This window comes from Monodelphis domestica, chromosome 2 (assembly GCF_027887165.1).
Source record: "Monodelphis domestica isolate mMonDom1 chromosome 2, mMonDom1.pri, whole genome shotgun sequence".
NCBI lineage: Eukaryota > Metazoa > Chordata > Mammalia > Didelphimorphia > Didelphidae > Monodelphis > Monodelphis domestica.
In genome coordinates this window covers 493,242,796-493,266,330 of record NC_077228.1, presented here as the reverse complement: position 1 = coordinate 493,266,330, position 23,535 = coordinate 493,242,796, and the positions used below count along the sequence as shown (strand labels likewise).

The following is a 23,535-nucleotide window of genomic DNA, read 5'->3' as shown; positions in this document are numbered from 1 at the left end:
CACTTATGGGGATGCTGCTGATGAGTTGGGACTAGATGGTGCTTTCTAGTTCTGTAAGAAAAAGATTTTCTGGAGATGAGCACACACCAAAATTCAGAGCTGGGAGCAGGCAAGTCATTTCTATGGAAGTGTAAATGTTTCAGAGCTGCATTTAAGTCATAACAGAGCATCTCATATCCTGTTCCCTTTCAGTCATATCTACACCCCCCCTGCCCCCATGTAGCCCTGAGATCTAGGCTTGTGCTCCTGGGTTCAGAGTGATACAATCTGCTCCCGTTTCACCCTAGGACTTACTCTCGGCCTCTTCCTCTTTGCTTTCTTCTTCCGAAGCAAGTAAGGCATCTGCAATCCACTTGCCATCCTTGCTTTCTCCAAGAATGCCCTCCAAGTCAATCTCTTCCATGGTGCTTCCTTCAGAAGAGAGCAGTTTGTCCAAGCCAAACTTGAGGATCTCACTCAACTTTTATGGAGAAAGCAAATAAAAAGAACAAGTGGTTATCACTGTAAACAGGTACACAGGAAGGTAACTAATGATGGTTTGCCAGGAGGCACAGCTGACACTTCCCACTTCATACTGTGCCCTCAAGCCTTTGCTCCAATATCGAGATGTGGTGGAAACAAGCCCAGACCAAGTCATACTGCCTGGGTGACAGCTTAGGCTTTGTCACGAACTAGGCAGAAACTTTGGGGATGTCTGAGCTTCAATTTCCTTATCTGTGAAATGGGGATAACAATTTGCCATTCATACTTTGGATGGTGGCTGCTAAAAATAAAAGAACCAAGGAATAGAAGAACTAAAAGGACCTTATAGAGACCACTTCATCCCAATATGTCAAAAATGGCCCACAATACTCCCAGTGTGGCCCTAGGCAGACTAAAATGTACTTGAGAAATTTAACCAAATGAATAAAAAAACAATAAAACATAGATAATACAAATATATGTGGTTTTCTATGTCAATCCTGTAGCCCACTGGGATCCTTATGTACAGTTTTGTGGCCCCTATTTCTATTTGCGAGTGATAGCACTGATTTAGGTCATTGATTCTTCACTTAAAATTATATCCAACACCAACAAACATCTAAATGTCCTTTTCTGAACTATTTCACCCCCTATAGCCTCAGGAGGGTGGTTCTCATTGGTTTAAATGCTGAGGACCGAAGGCCTAAGAGACAGAGGTGGAAATGGGAGATCAGAGTAGCTATCGGCCTATACATGTTATATAAAAATGTTAGCAAGAAAACACTAGTCCCAAAGATCCAGTCCCCTTATTTTAAAAAGGAGAGAACGGAGCACCAGAAGAGTGAAGTTGCTTATAAAGAGATAATGAAAAAAAAACTGGTAAAGGAACAATGCATGATATAGTAGAAACGATACTGTCCAATCTCCTCCAAGATTGAAATCTATGATGGTAAAGCCCATACCTGACACACCTCTGTATCCTATACAATGCTTGAATATTATGTGACTACAATGTATTTGCTAAATCAATTGCCCTTTTACACACTGAGAAACCAAGGCACTGCCTCCAACCAAAAATGGAAGCATGGTTTAACAGAGAACCCACACTGTAGCACTTAGGCCAACAACTAACAGGCTGTTACTTAGTGAGAAACCTGATTACTTTGGTAGATTGTTCTAGTAGTAGTCACATCCTGGTTCTAGAGTGGTGGATCTATGCTCAGGTGCTTGTCCTGTCCCAAATCTCATGAGACTGTGTCTCATTTGCCAGGTGGTTCTGCCTTTGAATCACCATATGATTGTGAAGATTGGATTTGGCTCTCCCCTGATTGTAACAATGAAAGTATTTAGCTCTTCCTTGATTGTGAAGATTAAATTGTAATCTCTTGTCTATTTTTAGATTTTAATCCCCAAAGTGTAAACCCAGTACTTAAAGTAGATCTATCCATTTTAACCACAAAAAGGTATGAACTAACTACAAAAATGTGTGAACTAACCACAAAAAAGGTATGAACACCCATTTCATACATTGAGAGGGCAATCCTGGAGAGGAGCATCTGCTGTTATTGGTAGATGTAAAATTTAGGGGAGGTGACATAAGAGAAACAGGTCTTTAAATAGTGGAAACAGGGACACACAGGATCGATTCAGTCACTCGGAGTTGGACTGGAGGACAGTCACTTGGGCTTGGAGTGAAGACACTTGGCTGTGGAACTGGACCCCTGGAGGAGCTCGTGCAAGAGACCTCAGAGTGCTTTCCTTTTAGATCGTCACTGTGGTGAGTGTAAAAGCTGACTTTGTTCATTGCCCTTTCTGGAGGTGTGAACCTCTGAGAAAGGCCCATTGACTTGGGACTCCTTTCCCCTGCCTGGTGCCTTAGAATTTCTAACCGGTTCAGAGGAAGCTGGGGCTCTCTCTCCCCTTTTCTTTCTTCCTCAATATCTTCCCTCTATTGTAAAATAAACTACTACTAAATTCCATTTACTTGAATAATTCATTTTGGGATTTAGAAATTAAATCCCTAGCGACCACTAATAAAATATTCAGTCCAACCAATAAAACTAAGATGATATTGTTGGGGCTTCAGTTTCTTCATCCATAAAATGTAATGTTAACATTCATGCTTCCTCATGAAATGCTCAGCTAGAGGATGCAGCAAGCTGGCCTGACCAGAAAAGGGTTTACCTTTCAGTGCCATCACTCTGCTAATTCTCTACTTGCTCATCTAAATATAAAACCATGATGTTTGTTCTCTTCCCATCTCTCTAGAGAAAGTCACCTTAAAACTTTCCATCTGTTTCCCAGTCCCAAGAGTTATGAATTTGTTTTGGATTCTGTATTTCTTATATGGTATCTTGAACAGTTCTTATCTCCCAAACAATTCTCAGGTCATGTTTTAATCCATTAAATTGCATAAAATAAAATATTGGCTAAAGATGCTAGAACAGAGGTTAACTTTTTTGTGTCACAGAGCTCCTTGAGAGCCTGATGAAGTCTATGGATCCTTTTTCAAAATAATGTTTTTAAATGCACTAGATAAAATACATGAGACTACAAAGGAAAACAATGGATATTGAAATAGTCAGCAAAAATATATTTTAAAACAAATTCAGAAAAAGGGGAGTAGGCTAGGTGGTTCAATGGATAGACAGCCAGGCCTGGAGATGGGAGGTCCTGGGTTCAAATGGATATTTCTGGAGGTTCCCAAAGACATAAGTCTATTATTGGATTTCTTCTTGTTACAGAAACCTGGAAAAATAAAATAATTCAGGGAGCCAACAGGAACATTGGGCCTTTGTTTCTAGGCCTGCCTTTACCCACCTCATCCTCAATCTTTATGCTCCCTCCACCCCCAACAGAAGGGCAGATAAGCTATCAGTCTCAGAAACTTCCTAGCTATGTGACTCTGGGCAACTCATTTAACCCCAATTGTCCAGTCCTTTTAGCGCTTCCACCTTGGAACTGATACTTGGTATTGATTCTAAGACAGAAGATAGAAATTTAAAAAAAAAAATTAACATGCAGAGACTGCAGGTTAAGAATCCTTAGGCTAAAAGGAGAGTCTTTTGGTGATCATCCTTTGGGAGGGAGGATTGATTCTGCCCTGGCCTTTTCCTCTGCACCCTCACCCAAAGGGGTTACTGGCACTTAACATCAACTTCTAATCTGAAGGATTACTACCTGCAGATCTGAGGCTGCTGGAGTTTTCTGTGCTCCCAGAGTCAAGTGACCACCCTCTATGATGGCACTGGTGAGCCGCAGCTTGGACGCTGCTCTCCTATAGATTACTTCTTCCACTGTATCTCGGCCAATAAGTCGAATAATCTTCACAGACCTGTGAAGGGCACAGATGAGAAGTGTTTCTTGTGAAAAGATTATAAGCAAAAGCAAAAAGCATTTAAGGCTAACATTTCTAAAAGGAAATAAAAGGCCTATTCTGAGTAAAATTACTGCTGGGGGGGAGGGGAACAAACATTTTCTAAGGCTTGAACTCTTGTTGGTCTATGCTTTCCATCTTGAATTTATTTTACCTACACATTTATTTCACACAGGCCAAGGGATGTTGTAGAGGTTCTTCAATTTTGGAATTTCTTCTCATCTGTGTCCACCAAATGGTGAACTATTTTTAACAGTCCATACGATCATAGAACATCATTTATTTAATGGAGCTTATCTGGGAATGGATATTTCTGGAGGTTCCTATAGACAGAGGTTTTATCATTTGATTTCTTCTTTTCCCAGAAACCTAGGTAAATGAAATCACTCAGGGAGTCAATGGGAGAGTTGAGTCTTTGTTTCTAGGCCTGCCTTTGCCCACCTCATCCTCACTCCTTCTACCTCCCTAAGGAGAATGACAATCAAGCTATCAGCTGGAGAATCCAAAACCAAGGGAAGGGGAAAGGGCTTCAGAGGGACATGACTGTCATTCAGATTCCTCACTTTTTCTGGCCAATCCTGTGAGCCCTGGCAATCGCCTGCAAGTCATTTTGAGGGTTAAAGTCGCTGTCCACAAAAATAACTGTGTCTGCAGCAGTCAGATTCATGCCCACTCCACCTAAAAAATAGAAGCACAAGTGTGATGAGTGACAAAAAGGAATGGGACAAGGCAGCAGTGAGGCAGGTTAATAAAGTGAAAACACAGCGCGAGCAGCCGGTCCATCTTTCACACTGACACCACCATCTCCACTCTGGGGCTTAGGAGGCTCCAGAATGCTGACTGAGCTGCTACTGTCTCCCCTGTGCCAAGATGAAGGGGAAAAAGGGAAGGAGCAGAAGTGAAGTGTCCGATCTATCCTAGGCCAGTGGCAGGAAACCACTTGAAATATACATTTTCTAAAAAATCCTTATTTAAGTTTTGTTGAAAGTGGTCCATGGTAGAGGAGAACAGTTCTTTCAGAAAACAGTCTGGAAATTTAACAATGAGAGTATGCCTATAAGTTAAGGAAAGAACTGTTTTATTTAAATTTCACACTAAACACAGTAATAAGTAGTTTCCAGCTAGATGGGAGGAAAGATGTTACCTTCTTCTTTAAGAAGAAAGTGGAAAATTACTTTTTTCTGGATTAGAAAAAAATTAATCAGGGGGCAAGCTAGGTGGCTCAGTGGATTGAGAGCCAGGCCTAGAGATGGGGGATCCTGGGTTCAACTCTCACCTTAGACACTTCCTGTGTGACCCTGGGCAAGTCACTTAGCCCCCTTTGCCTAGCCCTTACCACTCTTCTGCCTTGGAACCAGTACTTAATATTGATTCCAAGATGGAAGGTAAGGGTTTAAAAAATAAATTAAAAGGGTAAGGAAAGAAATCAGGAAAGGCCTCTTGAAGGAGTGACCACTGAGATAAAGCTGGAGGGCATTCTAAGTGTGAGAGGCTGGTGAACTGAAGTAGGAAATGAAATGTGTTGTACAGGAAATGGCAGAGTCCATGTTGTCTGGAAAGCAGAGTGTATGAGTACGGGTAAAGTGTGATCAGCCTAGAAACAGACCAGAGACAGGGATTTAAATGAAGGGATTTAAATACCTATGAGAGAAGTCTTACTTGACTGGAGAATGAGAGGACCACTTGAATTTTGAGTACAGAGTAACACAGTCTGACTTTCAGAATATCCATTTGGCAATTTGTTTGGAAGACGAATTAGAGAGGGGAAGAATGGGATGCAGGAAGACCAATTAGGAGGTCACTGCAATGGTCTTGAACTACGGTGGCAGCCAAATGAATGGAGAGAAGAGGGTGGATTTGAGAGATGTGCGTGTGGTAGAACGAACAAGACTGGCTGATATAAGTAGTGGGAAGAGACAGTGAAGGAAAGAAGAGTTAAGGGTGACTCAAAGATTGCAAAGCTGAGTGACTAGAAGGATGGTGGGGCCCAGAACAAAAACAGGGGGTAGAGGGAAGGAAGAGTGAGGAAAGATGAGATCTAATGAGGACATGTCCCCATCCATGGATGCCTAGGTGATATCCAGGTAGAAGCGTCTGTGTAAGTAGGTAAATAAAGCTCCTGCTAGATATCAGGAGACAGAAGAGAGCTTCCTGAGAGCCACCAGCCCAGAGATGGTGGTTAAGTCCAGGGAGAATGATAAACTGAAATGATGGAACAAGAGGGTGAGAGAGAATAGGGTTCAGGATACTGCAAAGGGGTCTGCTAGATGAGTGGAAAAAGAATAGAATACTGTCATGAAAACCCAAAGAAGAGAGAGTAACCAGGAGGAAGAGAAAGGCCAACAGAGCTAAACACTGCAATGAGGTCATGAAGGATGAGGACTGAGAACAGACCACTGAATTTTTTTTTTAACTTTTACCTTCTGTCTTTGAATCAAATGCTAAGTATCAGTTCCAAGGCACAAGAGCAGTACGGGCTAGGCAATGGGGATCAAGTGATTCTTCCAGAGTCATATAGCTAGGAAGTGCCTTAGGCCACATTGAACCCAGGATCTCCCATCTTTGGGTCTGGGGCTCTCCCTACTTAGCTGTTCCCAGCCCATTGAATTTAGTAGTAAAGAAATCATAGTGACTTGGGAGAGTGGAATGGTGGGGATGGAGGCCATAGTACAAGAGGATGAAAAGAAGCAGAAGTGAGAAGGTGGAAACAATGGTTAGCCAGCTTTTCTAGCTGTTTCTTCTTGTAGTGAGTCTAGTAGTTTCTGGTAGTCTCTAGTGAAAGGGAGAAAAGATATGGGACAATAACCTGAAGGAACACTATAGTGAAGTGAAGGTTTGTTTAAAGGATGGACACACTACCTTGTAATTATGTGCCTGATAGTTAATGCCTTTAAAAAGCTTGCGCCATATGGATAAAGTTTCTTCTTCTTTTAATAGGAATGTGGACTATCGACACTGCTATAGTAGAACTAAATTTCGAGAAAAGAATTTAAGCCTTTTAAATACTGAAAACTGCCAACCTAAGGTTAAAAAGTGATGGCAGGAGTACAATTAGTGCTTCAGAATGGCTTTGGCTCCTAGTCAATGGATTCTGTCTTATCCATCTCTGGAGCTACATTCTCATCTGTATCATGCCTAGATGCAGTTGGAAAGACCTTCTCTTTTGATTTAATTTCAGGCATTATGAGCATAACTAATATTTAATCATTAGTAATAATTATTAAATGTTATAATCAATCAGTCCATAAACATTGATTAAGCATCTATTATGTACTGGGCTATATATTTGTATATACAAAGATATGTATATATATTCTAGGTGCTGGGAACACAAAGTGTAAAATGGAGATTTGAACCCTAGACTTCAATCCCCAGAAGTCCTTGGTATTTCCCAGAATTCCCTATAATCTCACCTGAGTCTCCACCTGGGCGAGATCACAATTTGTATTTAACTGGCTCTCTGCCTCACACTCGGCTCTCTACTCTTCCATTTGCAAGGATGTAGTGAGTAAGCTAAGCGTGGGGGTTTTGAATGGGCTAATTAGCCCTAGGCATGTGGTTTTCTTGTTTGTATTTTCTTTATTCCTTGATTTCTAATAATCCTTAATAAACCTCATAAAATATAATATTTCTATTACTAGGGACTAATTTAATTTTTACAAAAGGCAAAAGGGAAATAGTCTCTGCCCTCAAAGAACTTACATTCTATTTGATATGAAGATGAAGGTGTTGACCCAACATCAGTAGCAAAAAATGCTTGTTTTTCCAGTAGTGATAAGTGATCAGCACTGACCTATTCACAATTATTCACACAGCTCCCCCCATCACACACACCTGTGTGTGAGACAGCTGGCTGGGGGTCTGTGGCTAAGGAGCAAGGAGGCTAGGTGGTAATCAATGGATTTCAATTCCTGTGTGCTTTACCTGCCTTGGTGCTCAGGAGAAAAACAAATATGGGCTGCTGTCCAAAGTTCTTAATAGCAAGATGTCTTTCTTCTCCTCTCACTGACCCATCCAAACGCTCATAGCTGTAGCCTTTTCAGAAAGAAAACAGGAAAAAATAAAAACCTTTTAAAGAACTCTTTGAAGAAATAGCAAAAAATGAAGGCAGTCTTGAAACTTCCTCCTTTTACTTATTTACACAGGTACATCCCAACATCATTCCAAATCCGGATTAAAAAAAAATAGAGGGGGGCCATGAGTCACTCCGTAAATGGATACTTTAATTCACAAAGGGATCGAGCATGGTGAACTGTTCCAGTTTTTAAAATAATTAATAAAACTTTAATTTATGCACAACTTCTAAGGACACTGACTACTGTATAAAAGTGCCATCTGTACCATATTGATTGTTCTTCTGATGTTACTCTGATTGAGGCAATTTGCTAGGCTCAGGGCTAAAAGTACCTTCCCCAGAGGAAACAGTTTGTTGAAGGATGGACGAACGATTCCAATTATACTGTTAACTCATAAAATTAAGAAATGGCCAGAGAGGACAAAGATGATGATGATGACAGCTAACATGTATATGGCACTTAAAGGCTTACAAAGCATTTTACAAATCTTACCTCATTTGATTCTCCCAATGACCCTGGTAGGTGTAATTATCCCATTATCCCATTATCCCATTTGATAGATGAGGAAACTGAGGCAGACAGAGGTTAAGTGACCTGTCCAGAGTCTCACAGTTCATAAGTATCTGAGGCAAGATTTGAACTCAGGTCTTCCTGACTCCAAGCCTATCACTCCATACACTATCCGACTTTGCTACTGGTTCCTTTACAACTTAGCCCTGCTGCCCCACCTCTCTCATCAACACTGTTACTAACGAGGAAGAGTCTTTCCCTTCTTCTTGGCACAGGAATTCTGACTCCATGATTTTCTGCCACCTACAGAAAAGGATTGGCGAGTGTCGATTCTAACGGAGCAGCCTTACTGCGTTCCAAGGATAGTACTTCACCCTGAAGTCTGTGGGGATCCCCTCTGCAGTTTCTGCCCTGGGGCGGTGTTGAAATGCCCCGGGGGCTCCGCAGGAGCCTCAGCTTCAGGACCCAATCAAGGGCGCTGGTACAGCCCTGCCCGCAGTGCGGTCCAGGGATGCAGTCCGCTCTCTGACCGTGTACCAGCTCCGCCTGGCCAGTAGGGGGCGCCTGGGAGGCGGGGGGAGAGGAGGGAGGAGCAGGTGGATGAGTGAGTTAGGGTAAAGCGGAGGAGGGGCCAGGCGCCTTGCTAAACACAAGCTCAATCCCTTTCCGTAGTCAGGAGGTCCCTGCAGTGCCCGAGGAAGAGTGAGCTGGTGGCTGCTGGACAAGCCACAACTAAGGGCTGAGGATGCGGAGTCAGGAAAGCCGAGAAAGGGAAAGGGCACCGGAAGTAGAAACGAGGTAGCTAGATCCAAGCGGAAGAACGTGAGGAAGGGCAGAGCCCAGGAAGGCAGGTTGGGGGGCCGGGATCTGATACTGAGGTCCAGAAAGAATTCCAAGATCATTTGTAATCCTCGTGTTTGTCGTTGGGGTCCTCGAGGCCCACCAACCACTGTAGGCTTCTGCTTCCGGCATGGGCTCCTCCGGATTTTAACTCCCACCCGGGACGGCCCAGTGGGACAAGTCTGTATTCAGACTTCCCGAACGGAGAGACTGGCATACTGGGGCGTGAAGGACGCCCTGCAGGTACCCCGGAATTCGGGGCAGCAGACTGCCCCTGAAAGAGACCGGAACGCCCAGGGCCGCTGCTGACGGGCTAAGGAGTTGAAGCCTTCCCACAGTCTCCCTTTAACAGCACCTCCTTCTCTCCAAGCTCCCCTTTTCTTTCAATCACTTATTCGAGGTTATGACCCATATTGAATTCAAGAAAGGAGGGCTCAGACAGCGCCCCCTGCAGGCACCTTCTCCTCCGCACCGGTGTTGGTTTACACCCCTTCCCCCCTTGATCCCATGAGGAGCCCACCCAGACTCGGAGCGAGTGTGAGGCCGAGGGAAGTTACCTCTGTAATCCATGTAGTCCTGAAGGATGTCCAGCATGTGGGTCATCTGGGAGAACAGCAAAACCCGGTGGTGTCTGAGGGAAGAGGGAGAAGGCCTTCCTGTCATTTCCCAGAGGAGCAGCGCTCTGGGGAGGTCTGAAAATGTCTAACCCTGATGCCTCTCGTCTCCCCAGGTTCCTGAGAGTCAGGACTAGAGATGGGAGGTCCTGGGTTCAAAAATGGGCCGAGGCACTTCCTAGCTGTATGACCCTGAGCAAGTCCCTTAACCCCCCTTGCCTAGCCCTGCCCACTCTTCTGCCTTGGAACCAATATCGATTCTCAGACTGAGGGTTAGGTTTTAAAAAAAGAAAGAAAGAAATCTGGCTTGTCCCTCCTATTGGTTTAAAGTGACTGAAGACATCCCAACCCTCAGATCCAAGGTCTTTCCTTCAGGCCTCTTTTTTTAAAAATATTTTTTATTTTCCTCAATTACATGAAAAAACAAATTTTTAATTTTTTTTTTTTAATTTGAGCCAAATTCTTGCCCTCCTTCCTCCACCCCCTCCCAGCTCCCTGACATGAGTAAGCAGTCTGGTATAGATTTTACATGTAGTAAAATAGTGAATCAGTAAACTAGTAGATGATAGCCTTCCATGTTAGCCATTTAATAACAGAGCCCAAAATGTGCCCCTGGGGCCCCATGGATGGACTCTGATTATGTGGCTGGGCCTCTGTCTGCAAAGCATCCCACTGCTCTTCTGATACCTTTACCAGGATCCTCCCTTATACAAAGATGTACCAACTGCACTTCTCTGACTCACAACCTTCAGAGGCTTCCTACTGTGGGACCCAGGAGCCAATGCCTCCCATTTCCTAGTTGTGTACCTTACAATCCAGAAAACTGGACGTTCTGCCCACCAACATGCCTGTACTTCCCCACCTCTGTGCCTTGTGCACACTGTTCCCCCTGCCAGGAGACATGCCGTCTTCCCCTTCCCTTACAGAATTCCAACCCATTCTTTCAAGTCCAACTCAAATCCCACCTCCAAGAGGCAGCTTTCTTTTCTGAATCCATTCCACTCTGGAGTTTTCTGTGCTTCTCTGGGATACTTATTTCATATTTTCTATGATAATTACCTGGGTTTGGGTCTATACACCTATTTAGCTAAATGTTTTATGTCTTTCTGCGTCTAGCATGATGCTCTTCAAATAGAAAAACAGTCTAAAGTGTTTATTAAATGAGCGACTAAAAATAGAAGAAAGAAATGAAACAATATTCTAGCTAAGGATAATGGAGTCAAAGAACAGGCGAGGCCCCAACATCTGCTTGAAGATTTCTAGTCTCTCAGTGGCCCAGAACACAAGGCCTGGAGTCAGGGAGGCCTGAGTTCAAACCCTGACTCAGACACTTCCTTGACGGGTGACCCTACGCCACCACCACTGCTGTGTGTCTTGGTTTCTTTGACTAAACAGAGATAGATTATAAGAGTCCCTCACTCCAGGGGTGGTTGGGAGGGTCCAATGGGAAAATATCTGTAAAGTGCTTACTATAGTGCCTGGCTCCCAGCAGATACCAAAGAAATGCTTCTTCCCTTCCCTTCTCCAGAGGCAGAGAATTCACATCAAGGAAGCATATTCCACCATAACAGAATCCTAAAACCTAGCATGGCTTTTCCCACATATTGAGTCAAAATCTGCTTCCCCAGAACTTCCTTCCTGTGATCCTGATGCTGCCCTCAAAAGGGCCAAGTAGAATGAGAGTCAAGCTTCTCCCCTTCTCTGTAAGAACCCTGTAAAGAACAGAAAACAAATCCTTTGCCTACTGGCTTCTCTGAACTTCCAAAATCTCCAATTACTTTAAAAATCCTCCTATGACACTTTTTTCAGTCTCCTTCCTGTCCAAATTGGCCTCCTGAAACCTCTCAAAGTCCTTCTTAAGGCCCAGTGCCTAGACATGAAAAGGGGGCCTGACCAGGACAAATGGCCTCTAGATGCTGGACTGGACCCAGGTCACTGCCTCAGGAGGTGCACCCTCACTGGCGGCAGGCTTTTTGGTGTCACGTGGGGCTTGCAAGAGATTCCCCTCTATGCAAACCCCTTTGTCTCCTCCATCTCCTTGGGATGCAATAGATTTTTTTTTCCAAGAGCAGGGCTGTGTATTTGTTGCTATTTAGTTTCACCAATGGCTAAAACCCCTGCTCTAACCTGTCAAAATCTATTTGAATTTCAAGTCTGTTGTCTAATAGATTAGTTATCCCTCAGGGGTTTGTGGAATCCACACATTTAATAGGAATGCTATTTATACTTCCATCCAAGTCCAAGGTAAAACTGGAGAACAGGCTAAGAACAAGGGTCCAGCTGCCTTCCAGAGCTTTCTCCCTGAGGACACCTTATTCCTCACCACTGTTAGGAGTTCCACTTCTTCCACATCTACCTGCCTGTCCCACATCCACACTGTCCCCAAGGACGTCAGGAGAAAGACAGTAACAGAAGCTAACCTGTCCTGATCCCCCGACAGCAAGGGCCCAGACACCTTGCATTTAATTTCTCTGAATGCATGTGTCACATTCTATTTTGATTTTTTGTTTTTATTCACATTCTATGCTGTATCTATACATATGTGCATGCAGAAGTAGCGACACACACACACAATCTCCTTTAAAGCTCACTGCAGATAGGGATTGTTTCACTTTTTTTTTTTTAAGCCCTTACCTTCCGTCTTAGAATCCATACTATGTATTGGCTCCAAGGCAGAAGAGTGGTAAGGGCTAGGCAATGGGGGTCAAGTGACTTGCCCAGGGTCACACAGCTGGGAAGTATCTGAGGCCAGATTTGAACCTAGGACCTCCCATCTCTAGACCTGGCTCAATCCACTGAGCTACCCAGCTGCCCCTGCTTGTTTCACTTCTTGTATTTGTCCTCAGCCCCCAGAATGCTGACTGGCACCCACCAGGTACATAATAAATATATGCTAATAAATGATTGTTATTCTTTCTCCTCAGTAGCAAACTGAGTGTGGAGCCATTTCTCCTGCTCCATTATCATCATCTCATCCCAGGCAGGGAAAGACCTTTTCCTCTCCCCTACTTCTCTCCTTCCATTCACCCATTTACAATCTTCTTGTCATCCTGAACACTGGAGGGGGAGGGGGGGGGGGGAGAGGGTTCTATTCATTCTGGATGAGTTTCTCTCAGACTCTAGGACCTTGCCACTCTTTTATTTTTTAATTAAAAAAAAAATTTTAATCTTTACCTTCCTTTCTTAGAATTAATACTTTGCATTGGTTCCAAGGCAGAAAGACAGGTAAGGGTCAGGCTTTAAGTGATTTGTCCAGAGTCACACGGGAGGGGGGAGGTCCACATTTGAACCCAGGACCTCCCATCCCTGGGCCTAGCTCTCCATCCACTCAGCTGCCTCGCTCCTTTCTTGGCATGCCTTTGTATTCACTTTCAGGTACATGTTCTCTTGCTTCCATTTTTAGAATCTCTTTAGATTCTGAGTTTGTCAGAGTGCTCCCTGTGTGGCCCCATCAGTTTCTCTGGACATCTTGGCTGCTTCTTCCTCACCAGAACCACCACTATAGAGTTAGGGTCTTGGTCTTCACAGCCTCTCATCCCTATGGAGTGGACTACTTTTGTCTAACGTCAGCCCATGGAAATCTACTCCTTCCTCTGAACTCCCTTAACTCACTTTCCCAAAGACCTGGGTGTATGTAAGGCACCCCATTCTCCCAGCTCCCTCTCACACACATCTATAATAGAAACACAGCATCCCAGGGGTAATTTCCATCTTTTCCACATAAGGAATGAATTCCTCCTAGAGATAGGAGGCTCCCATAGCCCATGACTGAAGACCAAAGAAACTGACTTGGAAGAGCTGAGAAATGGCAGCCTGGACCCACCAAATCCACAGCAAAGGAATTAAAACTAAGTTAATGTGAAAGTCAAGCCTGTTCAGAAGTTGGGCAAGAATAATGACTCATTAACCTATAATTGGTATTCCAGACTAGGAGTAAACTAAGAATCTTTGCCTCTTGTGTCACAATTACCCTTTTCACCTCTTTTGATCTTCAGCACCTGGCAAGGTACCCGGCACAGAGTCAAGGTTTATTGATGATTTGTTGATTAATGATATAAACCACCAAATTCCTATCCAACTGGATGTTCCCCTAAGGGAGTGCTGCAATAAATCTTCTTTCAAAAGCATCATAAAAGGTCAAAGACGGAGAGAAAGGCCCTGAGTCTATCAAAATATTCCTAACAGTGGTTTTTATGGTAGTGAAAAAAAAAAACCCTAGAATGAAGTAGGAATTCATCAACTATAAAATAGCTACACAAATGATGGTATATGAATGTAAAAGAATATTGTTGTTGTTCAGTCATTTTCAGTCATATCTGACTCTTCAGGGCCCAATTTGGGGTTTTTGTGGCAAAGATACTGGAGCAGTTTACCATTTCCTTCTTCATTTTATTTTACAGATGAGGAAACTAAGGCAAAGAGTAGGGTCACACAGCTATTCAGTGTCTGAGCCATATTTGAACTCAGGTTTGACTGCAGGCCCAGCACTCTATCCATTGTGCCACCTCATTGCTCTAATAGACTATTATTATGTAATAAATGACAAATAAGACTGGCAAAACATAATTAGATATGTGAATTGATGAAGAGGGAATAAAATAGAAGCAGGAAACTTATATATAAAATGATTACACTAAAGGCCTTGGAAAACAGACTATAAAGTCTACTTCCTTCCCCTTGGGGCAGGTGGGGGGATGAGAACTTTGTATGTACTTTCAAAAAGTTGCTTTGTTGTTTGGTTTTGGTAGTTGCTTGTAAATATTAAAAGGAAGGATCTGAAGTGGGAGGATATTGGGGATGACATAAAAACCCAAAAGGTCTCAATAAAGCAAAACGAAGACAATGACAAAGGGTAAATTCCCCATGCAGCAAGGAGACTCTGGGTAGGAGAGAGAGATATAAACCAGTACTTTGAAAATGTGTCTGCATCAAATGTTAGTTTGCTATCACTGGGGAGCAGGGTTATATAAAAATAATAGCTAACATTTACAGAGAGCCTACTATGTGCCAGTTACTGCTCTAAGTACTTTACAATTGTTATCTCATTTGATCCTCACCCTACACAGTAGGGTTATCCCCATTTTACTATTGAGGAACCTGAGGCAGTGTAAAACTGGAGATTTGAACCCTGGACTTCAATCCCCAGAAATCCTTGCTCTAGTTCCCGAGATGCCCTCTAATCTCACTGAGATTTCCACCTGGGTGAGATCAAAATTTCTATTTAACTGGCTGTAAAAGCCTACTGAGCCCTCTTCCTACTTCTGCTTCCAAGCAGATGCGTCTCTCATGACATAAGTGAAATTGAATGGGCCTTTGGCCCTCCTAGGCACGTGCTTTCTTACTTGTATTTTCTTAAATTCTTAATCTTTAATAAACCTCATAAAATATAATACTTCTAGCAGAGAAACTAATTTTACCTGTTACAGGCAGACAGAGGTTAAGTGATTTTCCCAGAGTCACAAAGAAAGTGTCTGAGGTCAAATTTGAACTCAGGTCTTCCTGACTTCAAGCTCAAGCACACTATCCATTGGGTCTCCTAGCTGCCTTTTCCAACTTCAGGAGACAACTGAAGACTGGAGGTTTGGGGACATCATAAACCTTGGGGAGTGAGTGGCAGAGCTCAGTGAGCTAGGAAGAAGATGGCTGATGTGAAAGTGAAACTGTATCAGACCTAAAGGTACTGGGCCTCAGACACTTCCCAGCTGAGTGACCCTGGGCAAGTCACTTAACCCCAAGTGCCTAGCCCCCTACTGGCACTTCTGCCTTAGAACAGATACTCAGTATTAATTCTAAGACAGAAAGAAATGATTTTTTAAAAAGTAAAATAGCATCAGAAAAGGCAGGGGTGCAAGGGAGAGATTTCCCAAGCTCAGGGTGTCCAGGCACCACAGGATGCCTCCATCAGAGATCAGAGGACCCCAGGGTCCAAAGGCAGACAGTGTGTTAGGGAAGGGAAAGATCACTGAAGGATGGCTGGGCCAGGAGAGGTTTCATGGCAGAGGTTGGATACCTGGTATACAAGAATGACAACAGTTTATCCAGAAGGTGAAGTTTCCCACTGGCTTCAATCAGGTGGTCTCCAATCTCAAAAGGCTCTGGCTCAACACCTGGAATAGAAAAGTAGCTGTGATGGAAGTTGTGACCCCAAAGTGGGTATACATAGTCCTGGTTGTGGTCCTGCATCCTTTCCGTGAGGTGAACTAAAGATCGTCCTGAGTGCCAAACCAGTGCCAGTCTGAATGAACCCTTTGTGCTGTTGCCAGCTACACTTCTAAAGAGAGCAATGAAGCCTTTCCTGGCAAGGATTGTATTGTATTTTAATTTAAAATCCAATAATCTTTGATTTTTTGTTTGAGATTGTATTTTTATAAAAATCCAAGACTTTGATTTTGTTCGAGAAAATATCTTCAAGAAAGAAGCTTGAAACTACTAAATCCAGAGAATGAATTGTTGCAGAAAGATACCGGAAAACCTACACTTCATCAAGAAGATCAAGGATGAACTTTGGATATGGTTGATTGAACTGAACTTTGATTGAACATTTATTGTAAATGTACACATTTATGCCAAAAGGGACTGCCCCTAATTTGGCTTTCTGTCAATGCGCCCAGCAAAATATTGGTTTTGCTTTCTTTTCTATTTCTCCCTTACTACTCTAATTTCCTCTTAGAAAATTGAATATTGTATTGTATATATGTATAGTTAGAAGTGCATTTAGGATTACAAGATGATTATGTTAAATGATCAATGGGGAGACTCCCCCAAATGATCATCAGGGGGGGATTGTGAATCCTAAAATTTCTCAGACTTGTGAATGTTAAAAATTTCCCCATTGGGGAATTCTCCACTGGAACAATTCCCTACTGGGAACATTCCCCATCTAAAATGTGAGAACTCTACTTGGATCAGAAATGGGAGGACCTCTACTCCACCGGTACTTAGGACTGCTTTAGGGGAGAGAACTCCTTGCTAAACAGTGAAAGTACTTAAACCCATACTTATAATGAGGCAAAAAGTTCTTTAAGCCATGCGTATTTTTTAGAATTATTACAAAGGGGTGCTAAGTACCTATTAAAGGTCAGGCAACTTGTAAACTTGCCAGGACAAAAAGGTGAGAAACTTACTCAGAGATTCTAATCTACTCAGCTGTGAATTACTCAAAAGTTCACACCTTCTTGTGAACTAAGAATGGTCTGTCCTTTGAAAAACATCTACTGTGATTGGTAGATGTAGGGACTTAGGGGAGGTGACATAGGAGAAAACCCGATATATAAGAAAAAGGAGAAACTGTTGAGGGGAGGTCTGGAGATACACAGGCTCTTGAGAAACAAGCTCTAAGGAGGTCTTTCAAGGGGGGCTGACTCTGGCTGGAACTCCCTCTGGGGAGACTCTGTCCCCCAGAATCCTCACTTGAACAGATCTTATGGTGAGTGATAAAAGACTGACTGATTCTCTCTCTCTTAAGCCATGTTGGCTTAAGGCCCTTCATACTTATACCTCTCTCTCTCTCTCTCTCTCTTTCTTTTGATTCCTCATTGTATTATTAATTAAATTCTCTATAAAACCCAGTTGACTTGGGTATATTCATAATTGGGAATAATTCCCTGGCGACCACTTTATATTTGATTTAAAACAAGACACTGTAGTGAAAACATATTTTCTACGTTCACAATTTACTCACCCACTCTTATATCTCTATAATTCATATCTTCCACTATTTTACTCACTACAGTTTACAACCTCAACCATTTTAACTCTTACAGTTTAAGGCATTAACTCTTTAACTGCCACCATTTATGGCAGACAACCATTTTAAATATAACAGTTTAAGGCATCCACTCTTTTAAATGCCACAGGATGGAGATTAGATTCTACTTAAGGACTCTATAGGATAGTATGCAAAGTTTTCTGTGGTCTGAGTATTCTTAGATTACCATAACCCACCCCTCAGGGTTCTTAACCTGGGGCCCAGGACTCCTTGAATGAATCTAAGGAGTTTTATGGAATTTGTGGACTTTGATGGAAAAAAAGTTCTTCATTTTTACCCATTTTTAACTGAAATTTAGCATTTCCTCCACTTCTGAATATAAATATAAGCATCATTCTAAGAGAAGGGGTCCAACAAAAAATTAAGAATCTCTGGCTCTATAGGAACCCAGATGGCTAAACCTTTCCTCTCAAAATACCACTCACAAACATCCCATTGACAAAAAGCCTTTCATTTGGGGATTTATCTGGATTACCAAGTGGTCTCTTTTAATAAACAAATATCTCTCTAAGGATTAGAAGGATCTCATCAGTCATGCACACTTCAATGTGAATTAATTCAGAATTCTTTTCTTCTTGGTGGTCCAGATTTGCTGAAGGAAATACAGGAAGTGGACAGGGAAGTAATTAACAAGCATTTATTTGGGGCCAACAATGTAAAAGCAATGTGCTGGGCACAGAGGATATAAACATAAAAAGAATCACTTACATTCTATTGGAGCTCCTGACATAAAAAGAGGGAGTCCAAAGCCCAGGTTGGCCATAAGACTCTAGAAGACTACTGAAGTCTCTGAAGGGAATGTGGGTCTGAAGAACTCCAGAGAGGGAAGTAGTTTTTTGATTGTTAACTATAAACCCTTTCAATTTTTTGTATTCTTTGGTTTGAAATAAGGGCTTTCTTGCATCCAAAATATATATTATTCACTTAAGTACATGAAGATAATTTTAGCACATGGATGACTGTAACAGGACATCATGAGGAGGTGGAGGGGGGGATTAGGTAGCCAAAAGGGTAGTATGAAAGTGTTGTTCAAAGAGGATCAATGTCATCATGGGTGATGTCTTGACTCAAACATAAACTGGATTTAAGTGAAGCAGTTGTACAAAGTCATCAGCCTCACTCGCTCTTCCAGTCATCCAAGTCCAACGGCAAGATAAAAGTTAGGAAGACTGTAGATGCAAGAGTGAGGTAAGGAGACAAAAAATGTCAAGTCCTAATAAGGACTGCTATTGACTCTTTCTCTCCTATCAGATGTTTCCTCAGAAAATAGGACTTAAGAAAATGAAGTTCCAGCCCCATGCTCCAGCCTAGGAAGAGGGGCCAAGAGACCTTCCTAAACTCTAGCACCCAGAATTGAACACAATACACTCACATGTGATCTCACTCTGAGCAGACTATAAGAAAATGATTCCCTCTTTCTTTGCAGATGTTACACTTCTTTTAAGGAAACTTAAAATGACATGAGCTCTTTGGGCTGCCAAGTTACAAGGGTAGCTCATCTTGCTTCTAACCACAACTTTGAGTAAGCTGGACAAAGAAATAACCCTCCTCAACTCAGGAATCAAGGTTAGATCTGTGGTTCTGAGACATCAAAGAGGAGGTTTGCATAAATTGATAGGACCCCTCCCCATACAAACTGCTAAATGTTGATTGATAAACAATATTAAGAGAAACAGAGGCATTCTCTTACCATCAAACAGATAAGGGTGGCCCACACACTTCCTGAGCTGTGATAAGATATTCTGAAGCTTCACTTTCTTGGCTGTTTCATTTTCAAATGCATCTGAAATAAAGAGACCAGTGAGCTGGAGGCCTTGTTTATTATAGTATCATACATCTATTTAGAATGTCTCTATGTTAAATGAACTACAGGAAAAACTGCCCATCTGGCAGTTTCAAGATGGCAGACTAAACCTTCACTTGATCTTAAGTTGTCTTCTGATGCCCTCTTACACTGTTCCAAATTCAATCAGAATCAGTAAACTCCTGTCAAACGATGGTAGAACAATGAGTCAAATGAATGTAAGATGAATAATTAGGTTGAGAAAAAGCCCCCACTCTAATTAGTCTACTAAACAGGGAACCCAATTAGACAAGAATTTTTGTAGTCTATAAAACTTCTGATGGGCCATAAGAGGTCAGAAAGTTTTTAGATAAAAGAGAGCATATTAAAAATTGTGACTTCCATCCTAGTATTCCCATCATAGGCAGAAAGAGATAATAAAGTTGGGCGAAAGAAAAAAATTCACCAAGAATGATGATGATCATGACAATGATGGTAGTGAAGAAAACCTCGACTATGCCAAATGTAATACTTGAAAGTTAATCTGAATTCTAAGCACTTTATTTCATGCCTATTCTTCATAAAGGCACAGTAAATAGAGCACTGGGCCTACGGATAGAATGACCAGAGTTCAAATCCAACCTCAGATACTTAGTTGTGTGACCCTGGACAAGTCACTTAATTTCTGCTTCCCTCACTTTCCTCAAATGAAGATGATAATCCTCAAATAAATAATCTAAAAATGAGGATAACAATAGCATTTACCTCCTAAGGTTGTCATGAGAATGAAAGGAGATCTATTTTTAAAGCACGTAACAAACATGTAAAAACACTGGACCTGCACCTTACCTACACAGTAGGTGCTGTGTAAGTGCTAGCTGTTAGCTCGCATTACTATTATTAATTACATATTAGAGACAATGATATGTACTATAATTATCATATGCTATATGAACGTGGAATCATTACGGTTGTGTCGGCAGTGGCCGTGGGGACAACATGAGAGGCTCTGTGTGAAGCAGTTCTCAATCGTGCTATAAGTGGCGGCAGTTACGATGAATGGCGCCGATGCAATAGAACTCTTCCCCCCTCGGTTACCTAGGTCCTTCATCAGAAGGGCCTTGTAGTACTTCTTCTGCAGGGCCGACATGCCATGGTAGAGGACCACCTCGGTCTTCCTGGGGAGCTCTGCGGCCACTTCGGCCTTTACCCGCCTGAGCAGAAAGGGCTTCAGGAGCTGATGCAGTTCCGCCGCTGCGTGAGGAAAGTTCAAACACCCCCCGTGAGTGTGCTGGAAAGTGCAAGGCCCACAGAGCCATGTGCTAGGCGAGCTCTGTGCCCACGCCTCCAGGCATGCAGGACCACCGTCTGCCGGTCGGTTGGGTCTCCCCCTCCTTCGAGCTCCTCCTCGCAACTTCTCAGAGGCCTTTCTGTAGCCCTCCTGCTAATGAGAATTCTGTGAAGGCCCCTGGGATGACCTAAGCCCAGCCCGGCCCGGCCCGGCCCACTGGCGGCCTTCCTCTCCCAGCCTCTCTCCTCGGGATCCCAGGCAGGGGAGAACGTGTCTGTGGACTAACAGATTAGAGCCCAGGACGTCCTGTCGCCAGGCCTGGCTCTCCATCCACGGAGCCCCTTCGCTGCCCCTGGGCTGCCTCATTATAAGACTGCTAAGCAGACAAATGGGGACAAGCAGTCATTTGTCCAGGCTCACAGAGAGACGGCAGCGGAATCAAGGGGAGGAGAGCCAGGCTCAGCCTCATCAGGCCCTCATAACCACTCGCCCACAAGCAGCAGGAGTAGCCGACGCCGGGGCTCTCCTGTGTAATGCTAGGCGCGCCCTCTGGTGCTCAACACATGAAAAACAGGCAGAAAGATGTTCAAATTAAATGTTACATGGGAGCTGAAGAAGCCAGGAAATGCCCCTCTGACAGGGTCAATGGCCTGGGCTGCTTCCTGTGGCTTAAAAACATTGAATCTGGCGACTGTTTCACTAGAACTGGTTTCCCTTCAATCCTGTGTTTTGTTTTATGCATTTAAAAACACCATTCAGAGAAGGGGATCCGTGGGGGTCACCAGAATGCTCAAGGGGATCACGAAACAAAGGTGATTGAGGAGCTCTCCTTCAGCCCTCTTCTCCTGCTTGTGTTCAGCAAGCACATCTGGCCCTCGGTCACCCTGGCTGCCTCCGTCCATCCCTGTCCCCCGCCACATCTGCCCAGCTCAGTCCTCTGCTGTATTTATTCCCCAGGTTCTCTGAATTGGGAGGACGTCTCCAGGGCCACAGGCCCGTTTCAATCTTGGCTTCTCCTATCTATGTGTATTTTATCTTTGACTGACAGGTTATCCATCTAGAATTGTTACACAAGCCCCTTGTTCACTATGTTGAAGCAGGGATCCTTGTTCAGGAGTGGGCTGGACTAGATGGCCCCTGAGGTCCCTTCCAAGTCCGAGAGTCTGTGAATTATTAAGTTCTTCCTAATATTGAACTAAAAACTGCCCTGAGGAGATCCACCCCCAACTCTCATTGTTCCCTCCAAAGTCAGGTGGGTAGGACTGACCTCACTTTTACAGGGCAGCTTTCCTATGAGTTCAAAGGTTGATGAAGCATTTTAGATATTTTATTTCATTTTAGTCTCCCCTTCTATGGGCCTCCGTTTCCTCATCTGTAAGATGAAGGCTTCAGACTAGATGATATCTCAGGTCCTCTTTTCCAGTTCTGGGAGATGTGATTATTATTCTCATTCTACATGAGGAAAGTGATATGGTTAGTCATACACTTATTTCTGCAGAGCCCTTCAGACTTCCAAATCCATCAACTGTGGATCTATGAAGATGTATTCTACTGCACAGAATTCCTTGTGAGAGTCTTCCTGTTCCCTTCTCATATTTTCATCAAAGATGCCCTTGATAATACACTGAGCATCTTATAAAGACTTTAGGGAGGTAAAAAAAAATTGCATTTGTTAATATTGTTTTCATTTTGCCTTCAGAATAGTGCTGTGATAGGCAAGGCAGTTGCTGTTATGACCCTTGGGCTCTCCAGATCATCCTGGAGAAAGTTTCTCTTGGTTAACAATTCTCTTCTCCTTCAATCAATCAATTAACCATCAATTCTTTAGTGCCTACCAAGAGCCAGGCTCTGTGCAAAGCACTGGGGGCCCAAAGACAGGAATGAAACAACTGCTGCCCTCAAGGAGCTTGAGTCCTAGCAGGGAAGACAATGTGAACACACAGAGGCTACTATAGAATAAATACAAGAAAAGGGTGTCTCTAGGAGATTACTGAGCAGCCGGGCTCACCATTCTTGCCACCTGCATTCCCTCTGTCCCAAAGGTGGCAAGGGTTGCTTGGCTTGCCTCTAGCTATTGCTCTGAACTCTCAAAGTCAGGGTTCTTAGCCTTTTTTTGAGTCATGGCCCCCTTTGGCAATCCGGTGAAGGCTAGGGATCCCTTTTCAGAATCGTATTGTTATGTAGAAAATAATATATAGGCAACCAATTCTAGTGAAATATGGTTATCAAAATCAACACACACAAAACAAGTTCACAGGCCCCAGGATAAGATCCCCTAGTGATGAGTAGTAAAGAACACCTAAATTGCTAAGGCACTTCATGCCTCTTAGAGGTGGTTTTGGAAGGGATAAGGGAAAAAACTTGCCTGAATCAGTTTCTTTCTCAACATCCCGGAAGCACTGAATGAAATCTTCCAGCTGGTCTTTTGGGAAGAGACTCGATTCCACAAAACTCAGGAGGGAGTAGAGCTCCTGAAGGCTGTTTTGGATAGGGGTGCCAGTCAACAAGAGGCTGAAGTCAACAGAAATCTAAGCAAGGAGAAGAAAAACAATTACCCAACAAAGCCTGAAATTAAGCTGCCAACACCAAATAGCACAAGCAGGCCTCATGCAAAGCAGAGCTTAAAAATGGCAGCTCCATGAAGTGACAGCGGAAGCAAAAGCTAGGAGAAATGGCTGGATAAGTGGCATCATTTATGATTGGTGCTCAGAAGAATCTACACTAGGGGGCAGCTGGGTAGCTCAGTGGATTGAGAGCCAGGCCTAGAGATGGGAGGTCCTGGGTTCAAATCTGGCCTCAGACACTTCCCAGCTGT

The 23,535-nt window shown here is 43.2% G+C and overlaps 1 protein-coding gene across 2 annotated transcripts in view; it reads right to left on the bottom strand.

The window, feature by feature from the left end:
* The window catches only part of CHD1L (chromodomain helicase DNA binding protein 1 like), a 61,640-nt gene that overhangs the window by 13,291 nt on the left and 24,814 nt on the right, over nt 1-23,535 (bottom strand). For both annotated transcript variants that reach the window (XM_007485321.2, XM_007485323.3), the window contains 9 exons: nt 23,086-23,248; nt 20,528-20,683; nt 19,337-19,429; nt 15,889-15,985; nt 9,822-9,895; nt 7,763-7,873; nt 4,402-4,516; nt 3,643-3,796; nt 295-460 (listed from right to left, as the gene is read on the bottom strand). In XM_007485321.2, the coding sequence (XP_007485383.1) occupies nt 295-460; nt 3,643-3,796; nt 4,402-4,516; nt 7,763-7,873; nt 9,822-9,895; nt 15,889-15,985; nt 19,337-19,429; nt 20,528-20,683; nt 23,086-23,248 (1,129 nt within the window). The remainder of the gene's footprint in view (nt 1-294; nt 461-3,642; nt 3,797-4,401; nt 4,517-7,762; nt 7,874-9,821; nt 9,896-15,888; nt 15,986-19,336; nt 19,430-20,527; nt 20,684-23,085; nt 23,249-23,535) is intronic.